Genomic DNA, 11,988 nt, shown 5'->3' with positions numbered 1-11,988 from the left:
GTTAACGCAGAACCTGTGAAGGTATGCGTAGCGTACTTCACTTTGTCCTCTTCAGTACACTTACTTATGGCAAACACCGATTCGACCTTCTCGGTCCACCGTTTCAATCCGATCGGTCCTTCGGTTCCATCAAATTCCAAAGGTTTGCAGGCAGTGAATTCTTTGTAGGTGCATCCTACACGATTTCCTGTACTGCTAGATCCAAGGTTATTGTTGGTATGTAGCGCAGCCTGTACTGCGGCTATGTTTGAAGCTAGAAAAGTACGGAATTCCTCTTCATTCATATTCACGGTGTGTCGAGTAGTCGGTGCCATTTCCTTCAAAATAGTCAAATGGAACAAGTTAATCATACAGAATATTAAGAGTAGTTAATAGTATTTCGTAGCATAATATGAACTCATTTATAAAAGCTTTTTCTTCATATTAGCATTTTATAAGTATAAATTCGGGTAGTACCTACCCGTTAAGTTCATACTTAGTAGCTAATATACAATTCAACTACTACAATTCTATATGAAAAACTGATTATAATAATATTTCGCGTTCAAACTTTTATACAATATTTTACAAACTTACAATATCGCTTATTTTACATAAAGCATGAAATATAACACACAATAACTTTGATACAAGATAGTTGTGAAGATAATTCTAGCTAGTACACAAGTCGTTCAGCAAAGGCAATAAAGACACGTAATTCATACGTCCAGAAACAAGTCATGCATTCTGCTTTTACTAGGACTACTTCTCATCCTTGGTCTTGTGGAACATAACCGTTATGTCCGTTGATAAGACAGCGTGTTGTAACGTCGTCAAAGGGACGAGGGTTACGTAATGACCAACAGTCTCGTAATAACCTAAAAACCTCATTTCTTATCCCAATTACCGACTCCGTCACTTGTGGGAACGTTTTGTTTAATAGTTGTAGCCCGATGTTCTTTTTCTCACTTTGGTGAGAAGCGAACATTACTAACCCGTAAGCATAGCATGCTTCTTTATGTTGCATGTTAGCCGCTTTTTCTAAATCATGAAGTCCTATATTCGGATACATTGAATCAAAATAATTTCTTAACCCGTTGCGTAAAATAGCATTTGAGTTCCCCGCAATATATGCGTCAAAGTAAACACATCGTAACTTATGGGTTTCCCAATGTGATATCCCCCATCTTTCAAACGAAAGTCTCTTATAAACCCAGACATTCTTGGAACGTTCTTCGAATGTCTTACAAACTGATTTCGCCGTAAATAGTTGTGCCGAAGAATTCTGACCGACTCTAGACAAGATTTCATCAATCATGTCTCCGGGTAGGTCTCTTAAAATATTGGGTTGTCTATCCATTTTGTGTTTTTATACTGTAAAATAGACAAGAGTTAGATTCATAAAAAAAAAATACTTATTAATACAAGCAATTTTTACATATATCATAAAGTATAAGCACAATATATTACATATATTACACCACACGAATACAGCTATCTTATTCCGACTCACTCGTTTCTTCTTCTTCAGTTTTGGTTCGTTTTGCCAAGTTTCTAGGGATATATGATGTTCCCCTAATACGAGCTGTCGTTTTCCACAACGGTTTAGAAAAACCTGGTGGTTTAGAGGTTCCCGGGTCATTGTTACAACTTAAGGGCTTCGGGGGTTGACGATACATATAAAGTTCATCGGGGTTGGAATTAGATTTCTCTATTTTTATGCCCTTTCCCTTATTATTTTCTTTTGCCTTTTTAAATTCAGTTGGGGTACTTTCTATAACATCATCGGAATTCTCGTCAGAATCCGATTCATCGGAGAATTGGTAATCCTCCCAATATTTTACTTCCTTGGCGGAAACACCATTGACCATAATTAACCTTGGTCGGTTGGTTGAGGATTTTCTTTTACTTAACCGTTTTATTATTTCCCCCACCGGTTCTATTTCCTCCTCCGGTTCCTCCTCTTCCGGTTCTGATTCTTCTTCCGGTTCTGATTCTTCTTCCGATTCTTCTTCGGGAACTTGTGAATCAGTCCAATATATACTCGACTCTTCGTTATTATTAGGTGAGTCAATGGGATTTGTGCTAGAGGTAGACATCTATCACACAATATCAAACATGTTAAGAGATTAATATATCACATAATATATACATGTTAATAATATATAGTTTCCAACAAAAATGTTAAGCAATCATTTTTAAAGAAAACACGGTCGAAGTCCAGACTCATTAATGCATCCTAACAAACTCGATAAGACACACTAATGCAAATTTTCTGGTTCTCTAAGACCAACGCTCGGATACCAACTGAAATGTCCCGTTCTTATTGATTAAAAACGTTCCATATTAATTGATTTCGTTTCGAGGTTTTGACCTCTATATGAGACGTTTTTCAAAGACTGCATTCATTTTTAAAACAAACCATAACCTTTATTTCATAAATAAAGGTTTAAAAAGCTTTACGTAGATTATCAAATAATGATAATCTAAAATATCCTGTTTACACACGACCATTACATAATGGTTTACAATACAAATATGTTACATCGAAATCAGTTTCTTGAATGCAGTTTTTACACAATATCATACAAACATGGACTCCAAATCTTGTCCTTATTTTAGTATGCAACAGCGGAAGCTCTTAGTATTCACCTGAGAATAAACATGTTTTAAACGTCAACAAAAATGTTGGTGAGTTATAGGTTTAACCTATATATATCAAATCGTAACAATAGACCACAAGATTTCATATTTCAATACACATCCCATACATAGACATAAAAATTATTCATATGTTGAACACCTGGTAACCGACATTAACAAGATGCATATATAAGAATATCCCCATCATTCCGGGACACCCTTCGGATATGATATAATTTCGAAGTACTAAAGCATCCGGTACTTTGGATGGGGTTTGTTAGGCCCAATAGATCTATATTTAGGATTCGCGTCAATTAGGGTGTCTGTTCCCTCATTCTTAGATTACCAGACTTAATAAAAAGGGGCATATTCGATTTCGATAATTCAACCATAGAATGTAGTTTCACGTACTTGTGTCTATTTTGTAAATCATTTACAAAACCTGCATGTATTCTCATCCCAAAAATATTAGATTTTAAAAGTGGGACTATAACTCACTTTCACAGATTTTTACTTCGTCGGGAAGTAAGACTTGGCCACTGGTTGATTCACGAACCTATAACAATATATACATATATATCAAAGTATGTTCAAAATATATTTACAACACTTTTAATATATTTTGATGTTTTAAGTTTATTAAGTCAGCTGTCCTCGTTAGTAACCTACAACTAGTTGTCCACAGTTAGATGTACAGAAATAAATCGATAAATATTACCTTGAATCAATCCACGACCCAGTGTATACGTATCTCAGTATTGATCACAACTCAAACTATATATATTTTGGAATCAACCTCAACCCTGTATAGCTAACTCCAACATTCACATATAGAGTGTCTATGGTTGTTCCGAAATATATATAGATGTGTCGACATGATAGGTCGAAACATTGTATACGTGTCTATGGTATCTCAAGATTACATAATATACAATACAAGTTGATTAAGTTATGGTTGGAATAGATTTGTTACCAATTTTCACGTAGCTAAAATGAGAAAAATTATCCAATCTTGTTTTACCCATAACTTCTTCATTTTAAATCCGTTTTGAGTGAATCAAATTGCTATGGTTTCATATTGAACTCTATTTTATGAATCTAAACAGAAAAAGTATAGGTTTATAATCAGAAAAATAAGTTACAAGTCATTTTTGTAAAGGTAGTCATTTCAGTCGAAAGAACGACGTCTAGATGACCATTTTAGAAAACATACTTCCACTTTGAGTTTAACCATAATTTTTGGATATAGTTTCATTTTAATAATAAAAATCATTTTCCCAGAATAACAACTTTTAAATCAAAGTTTATCATAGTTTTTAATTAACTAACCCAAAACAGCCCGCGGTGTTACTACGACGGCGTAAATCCGGTTTTACGGTGTTTTTCGTGTTTTCAGGTTTTAAATCATTAAGTTAGAATATCATATAGATATAGAACATGTGTTTAGTTGATTTTAAAAGTAGTTAGAAGGATTAACTTTTATTTGTGAACAAGTTTAGAATTAACTAAACTATGTTCTAGTGATTACAAGTTTAAACCTTCGAATAAGATAGCTTTATATGTATGAATCAAATGATGTTATGAACATCATTACTACCTCAAGTTCCTTGGATAAACCTACTGGAAATGAGAAAAATAGATCTAGCTTCAAAGGATCCTTGGATGGCTTGAAAGTTCTTGAAGCAGAATCATGACACGAAAACAATTTCAAGTAAGATTTCCACTCGAAATAAGATTGTTATAGTTATAGAAATTGAATTAAAGTTTGAATATGATTATTACCTTGTATTATAAAGATAACCAACTGTAAGTAACAAAGGTTTCTTGATCCTGGATGATTACTTGGAATGGATTTAGAAAACTTGGAAGTAAACTTGCAATCTTGGAAGTATTCTTGATTTTATGAAACTAGAACTTTTGGAATTTATGAAGAACACTTAGAACTTGAAGATAGAACTTGAGAGAGATCAATTAGATGAAGAAAATTGAAGAATGAAAGTGTTTGTAGGTGTTTTTGATCGTTGGTGTATGGATTAGATATAAAGGATATGTAATTTTGTTTTCATGTAAATAAGTCATGAATGATTACTCATATTTTTGTAATTTTATGAGATATTTCATGCTAGTTGCCAAATGATGGTTCCTACATGTGTTAGGTGACTCACATGGGCTGCTAAGAGCTGATCATTGGAGTGTATATACCAATAGTACATACATCTAAAAGCTGTGTATTGTACGAGTACGAATACGGGTGCATACGAGTAGAATTGTTGATGAAACTGAACGAGGATGTAATTGTAAGCATTTTTGTTAAGTAAAATTATTTTGATAACTGTCTTGAAGTCTTTCAAAAGTGTATGAATACATATTAAAACACTACATGTATATACATTTTAACTGAGTCGTTAAGTCATCGTTAGTCGTTACATGTAAATGTTGTTTTGAAACCTTTAGGTTAACGATCTTGTTGAATGTTGTTAACCCATTGTTTATTATAACAAATGAGATGTTAAATTGTAATATTATCATGATATTATGATATATAATATATCTTAGTATGATATATATACAGTTAAATATCGTTACAACGATAATCGTTACATATATGTCTCGTTTCGAAATCATTAAGTTAGTAGTCTTATTTTTACATATGTATTTCATTGTTAATACACTTAATAATATATTTACTTATCATTTAACATAATTAACCAAGTGTGTCAATATCTTAATATGATTCATATGTACCTAGTAAGACGTTGTTATAACGATAATCGTTATATATATCGTTTTCGAGTTTCTTAAATTAATAGTCTCATTTTTATGTATATAACTCATTGTTAAAATACCTAATGAGATACATACTTATAATAAAATCATGTTAACCATATATATGTCATCGTATAGTTTTTACAAGTTTTAACGTTCGTGAATCACCGGTCAACTTGGGTGGTCAATTGTCTATATGAAACCTATTTCAATTAATCAAGTCTTAACAAGTTTGATTGCTTAGCATGTTAGAAACACTTAATCATGTAAATAACAATTTCATTTAATATATATATAAACATGGAAAAGTTCGGGTCACTACAAAAACCGCGCGTAAAATCAAACAAAAATAACAGAAAAGGAAATTTTGCAAGAATTGCTTCTCACAAAAGGATCGAATAATCAAAAGCTTAACCAAATTTCCAATAATTACACCGCTCCCCGGCAGCGGCGCCAAAAAGTTGATGTGTAATTTCGTACTCTAAATTATTAGTTAAATACCTATCGATTATCACACAATACAGGCAACTATAACCAGTTCGTGTAGTAATTAAACAAGTATTTGACCAATTCGTTCCACAGAGAGCAGGTAATTGAAAACTTGAACTATTAATTATTCTAAGATTTAAAATGGGAGTTTTGTTGTAAAACTGATTAAACGCGAAAGTAAATTAAACTTAACTCAATAAGAAACAAAGGTATCCACTTAGCTACAATTCCCTAGGCTAGGATTGCTCGGTTAAACTCGTTAAGTAAACAATTACAATGATGTGACACTGTATTTATCTGTCGATTCCTACAGTTTAAGACTAGCAACCTAAGTATAACTGTCGTTAACCTAGAATTACTAACCAATTCACAATGATATTACTCAAGATTATAATCTAACTTAGGTTGGTTTGGTGTCCCTTACAAGCTCACAATTATTGCAACTAATTTCAAGCTCAACCACTATACGATTAATTTTATTATCGGTGTCCCTCATAAAATCTCACGTATTCCTAAATTATTCACGTTCAATAATCTAGTAAAAGCTATTAATCAGTTTAACTGTCGTTAGTTAATCAATAACTTCCGTGATCTAACAATCAATAAGCTTTAATAACGGTGGATCTTAGCTAGACATAAAATTGTGTAATTTTAAATTAATTGTTGTTAACCAAAAGATCGCAATCCATCACCTAGGTTCATGCATCTAAGCGAATACTAAATATTTAGCTACTCATGGTAAAGCAAATAACAAATAAATAAAAAGAACAATTAAACATGAACATTGTCTTAATTAAAATTAAAAGCAAATAAAGTAAATTTAAGATCAAAACTAACCAAGAATGATATTGTAGCTTAAACCCTTGTAAAAATAATGAAGAAAGACAAAGAAATTCGTAACTAATGTTGCTGTGAAAGAAAATTCGTAAATAAAACTGCATGCCCTAAATTGGGGTAAAATTCGTCTATTTATAGGAGCTGGGAAAACAGCTGAAACCGACTCGTGTCGCGATCCGCGACAACCCATCGCGATACGCGATGGGCCAGGACGCGATATAACAGCCTCAGACACGACAGATTGGTCAGTTTGCCCTTTTTTCCATGTCGTGTTCTAATGCACTTTATCACGTATCACGATGACCAAAACGCGATAAACCTCATCCTGAAGCGATGGAAACTGATTTTTTCACCCGAGGCACGTTTATCTTCAACTCTAACTTCGTTTTGGCTATATCTTCAATAAAATCAACAATAATGAGCCAACGAACCATATCTTGACACTTTCTTCATTTTAAACTCAAATAACTCGATATCTTAATTAAAGTCTTCAAAATACCAGCAAATGGAACAAGATAACGCCCAAAATATATGTATGAAAATGGCGTTATCAAGAATTTAGTATGTACTTGTATCCATTGCGTTTAAAATAAAGTGCATGTATTCTCAGCCCCAAAATATAGATTGCAAAAGCAATTAAAAAGGGAGCAAATGAAACTCACCTTAGCAGCACATAAGGTCATTCATCAAAAAGTGACCGTAACTCGGAATGCAAGATTAACCGTAGATCTCAACCTAGAGAACATATGTTGGTCAATACATGTCTAATAAACTAGGTTGGGTTATAGTGTATCGCAATCCTAATGCTCGAGATCGACATACAAAAGTTATCAAAAGTCATTTCAAAAAGTCAATTTTGACAATTGTTCAACAAAACGAGACGTGCCTTATATAAGGATTCATTTACTTGGCTAGTAGTATTTTATCAATCTCATAAATAGGTTGTTTAAATATTAATTGCAGATTCAAAAGCAATTTCAATTAACGTCAATTATAATTCAGTTGACCATATCTTTTGATTCGTTCATCGAAATTACGCGATTTCTAAATGAAAAGTTATTGATTTTTCGCCAGCTTTCCGAAAACATGTATATCATATACCTTTTACCAGTAATATATGTATTTAATTCGTGATTCATTATAAACTGTTTAACGACGAAATTTAGCATACAAGCATGTATAAATATATACTCGAGCACTAGACATTTATACACTATTAATATATAAAAGATAAGATATGAGTGCTCACGTATCAATATTGAGATTCAATATTGCAGAAAAGTACGTAGACGCAACAGAGATGATAAATACTATGTTTGACTTGCGAACAATACCCATGAACATTACCCATAACCTTCATAGCTATAACCCATAATTTCCTTAGTTCTATCCCGTTTGAAGCTTGTTTTGAAAGTGACACGCTCATGACCTCGTCGTAATATTTTATGTATAATATTACTAAAAATATTAAGATTAATAATAATAATAATCTTAATAATATAATAACAACAACAATAATAATAATAATAATAATAATAATAATAATAATAATAATAATAATAATAATAATAATAATAATAAATAAATAAATACTTAGGAGTAATATGTGTAAAAAAACATGCGCAAGAAACCTGGTATTTATAGCCATAATTCCTGATTCTGATGCCCATGCGATCGCATGGGTTTTATGCCTATTTCTCATGCGATCGCAGGGCCGTCAGATCCAGCTCACATATTTTTTGTTTTCTTGTTTGTCGACATAATTAAATATAATATATATAATATATATAATTTAAATAATTAATTATATATTATATTAAATTCATGTGCATAGTTGACTTGTAATTTTCGTTCCGATGACTCGTACGTTGTCACTCGACTTATGTCCCGGTTCCGGTTTCTCGAACGCATTTTCGTACGCTTAGAAAACTCGCAATTTACGTTTTGTGACTCGTACTTTTGTCAAAATATAGTCTTAAATTATCAATAAACTATATCATTCAAAGTATATCTTAAACTTTAGAGTGTTTTGGTCATTTACTTCTATAAATCATTGTCTCGCTATTTGTTAATATATATATATATATATATATATATATATATATATATATATATATATATATATATAATAACAAATCGTTTTATGACCAAGTTAATATATATTTTCAACAATCATAAACACGTTTTAAATATACGTCGTAAGTTATTCATACAATTAATATTCCAACTTATCTTATATATTCAAATAAATATTTAAACCAATAAGTTTAATGTACGGTATCAAAAAAATTAATACATTGTTACGTTTTCAAGTTATAGTATATATATGTATCTATATACATATAATTATTCGCGAATCGTCGAGAACAACCGAAAGGTATTTGAATATATGAAAATAGTTCAAAAATTTTGAGATTCAGTTTTACAGACTTTGTTTATCGTGTTGAAAATGTTACTCATACAAAGATTAAGTTTAAATTTGGTCAGAAATTTCCGGGTCATCACATAGCCACTCGATTTTAGCTTTTTGTTTCAAAAAATATTCCTCTTCCAACAAAGCATCAGTATATTCACGCAACAACTTACAGTGATTATCACGAGCTTCGTGTAAGAACGGGTTACGATCTAGAAAAAGTTACGCTTCCTCAAGATCACTTTTAAGCTTCATGACTCGTTTATGAACACTGCCATGATGCCACATAATTTTCCTTAGGGGACTTTTTAGCCATCTAAGTTTTTTCACTACTTGAAACATTCGATGGCCAACGAGAACCCTACGCCAACCCTTGACCACCACATCCTCGAACCCTTCTCTGTAAACGATGAAGTTACTAAATTTGAAACTTTTAGGCCGGTTGACACTGCTATTATTTAAAGGAATTTTGAGGATAGCCGGGCAATGATCTGAAATTGTGTAAGGTTGGAAGATAGCATAAGAATTGATGAAATCGTTCAAAAAATGATCATTTGCCATGATCCTATCAATCTTTTTAAGCATACCATCCAAAGCGTTCAGCCTTTGATTCCATGTGAAGTGAAGACCCGAATGATTAATATCAGACATACACAAATACTCCACACACTCATGAAATTCACGCATAGCAATGGTTACTTGAGATCCCCCAATAGTTGAATCATCTAGCTCTAGGGACACATTAAAGTCCCCCATCATGACCCAAGGATGATTACCCACAAAGCCCCTATGCATACACAAATCATTCCAAAGAGCACGTCGATGAATATAATAATTCTTCGCATAAACAATCGAAAGGAAAAGATGTCTAGAATTATCAACTGTTTTGACAAAGCAATGAATAACTTGGTTTGTCATTGCAACTGTCATAACATTAATCACCTTTGGGTTCCATCCAATTATAATCCGAGTACCTCCCTCACACTTTATTTGGTTTGATGTCCAGGACCAATTACGAAACACATTAGCACACACCTTGCTTAGCTTATTAACATCAACGTGAGATTCTAAAATCGCACAAAAGCATAGTTTATTACCATTAACGATATCAAGAATCTCTTTTTGCTTTGGGGCGCCATTCAAACCCCGTATGTTCCATGTAGCGAAGCTATACATCAGGAACCTCTTGACCGGGAGTGCTTGCCCCCTCAGAACGGTTACTCGGTAATTTATAGCTTTCATGATCCTCCTCAAAATCACTTTCCTCATCAACAAGGACCAACTTTGTTGTCCCTGTATGAGGTGTCTCACCAATATCCTCTCCCAGGTTAGTAAAAGCATTAAATACATTCTGAGTCTTGACATGCTTGCTTGCTACTCTACTTGTACTAGCACCCTTTACATTCTCCACAGCTTTCTTGTTTACTGGTCGATAGACCATCTTTGGTTTAGCTTTTGTAAGAACATACCCATCAGCTTGTTTTATAACCCTACTAGTGACCGGACCTTTGCCTTTATTTTTTCCAGAAACCACATAACCCTCTGCATCAGTCTTAGTCTTATGATCCTCTTTATTCATCGACTTAGAGCATTGTCCATCCGTGTGTCCAAAAATAGCACACACTGAACACCTCGGGGGTTTCCATTCGTACTCTAAATTTACTTCCGTAATCGTTTTCCCCTTACCTCCAAGGCTTGGAATAGCTACCTTTAAGCAATCCTTTAAAGCATTTTCAGCCGAAACTTCAATCATTGCACGTGCGCAATTAGGTCGTCCCCACGCTTCGTGACACATGGTACTGGTATATGAATCCAGCATCATTGGAACACCAATCTTTGAAGCAATTGCACTTAACCCATCATCAGTGAATCCAACTAAAGGTATATCATGCAACTTGACCCACACTGGCACTCGTTTCAGTTCTTCTTTTGTAAGGGTCATATCGGGATACCAAACATTAAGAATAATTGGTATTGTTCGAATAATCCAGGGGCCATTCTGAAGTACATCTTGCATACCGGACTCTGATGAAAATTTGAAGAAAAAAATCCCTTCGCATTCATCATAATTTTCTCAATGCCATATTTCTTCCATGCATTCATGACATAGCTTCTTACAACCGGATAAGCAACTCGTTTTCCCAAGAAGTACCCATACAACGTGTTATTATATCTTTCCTTAGCCTCCATAACCGCCGTTAAGGGTATCTCAACATCAATGTTATCTTCCATTTCAGGACAAGGTTCCACATACCTAAAATTAACCTTTTTTGTGGCATGGTTAAAATTAAGAGCACTCAAGAAGGATGGCTTAACAGGAGCAGCCTTTGGCACTTCTTCCTTTGTTCCATTAACCAAACCATGTTGAACATCTTTGCCATTAACAATTGGGGTAAGGATTCGGCCAGAAGGTACCAATTGAGGAAATTCAGTATAGCTAGATCCATTCTTAGGAACGTTTTCATCAAATAACTCATCATCAGATGAGTCACTTGCAGTATGAACACTAATTTTCTCGTCATCCTTTGTTTCATTCACGCTATCATTCAAATCCAAAGGTATCGGATCTATATTGATGACAGGACTACCTTCTTTCAACGAATTATCTTTATTAACAGAGTTCTGAGAAGACGAACCACTTACAGTTTTGTCTTGTTGCTCGTCGAACCCGATTGTCCGACTTCGTAGAACCCTAGGAAGGGTTTTAGGTTTCGTTTGCTTTTTGTTGCTGCCACCCGAGTTTTTTCCCATTGAAACACCTCAAGAGTAATCAATGGAATCAAAGAACAGTCATAGAATCGAACGATTGAAGAAGAGAGAAAAAAAACGCGAGAGAAAGATCGCCAATCGCCCAATTCGCC

At 33.5% G+C, this 11,988-nt stretch overlaps 1 protein-coding gene across 1 annotated transcript; it reads right to left on the bottom strand.

The window, feature by feature from the left end:
- Positions 1-9,349: 9,349 nt before the first annotated feature.
- On the bottom strand, positions 9,350-10,057 carry LOC139869225 (uncharacterized). Its single transcript, XM_071857542.1, has one exon. It carries the CDS (start codon positions 10,055-10,057, stop codon positions 9,350-9,352), a length of 708 nt encoding a protein of 235 aa, XP_071713643.1.
- Between the last annotated feature and the right edge of the window lie 1,931 nt (positions 10,058-11,988).

This window comes from Rutidosis leptorrhynchoides, chromosome 9 (genome assembly GCF_046630445.1).
Source record: "Rutidosis leptorrhynchoides isolate AG116_Rl617_1_P2 chromosome 9, CSIRO_AGI_Rlap_v1, whole genome shotgun sequence".
In the NCBI taxonomy this organism is placed as follows: domain Eukaryota; kingdom Viridiplantae; phylum Streptophyta; class Magnoliopsida; order Asterales; family Asteraceae; genus Rutidosis; species Rutidosis leptorrhynchoides.
This window is presented reverse-complemented; position numbering and strand designations above follow the sequence as displayed.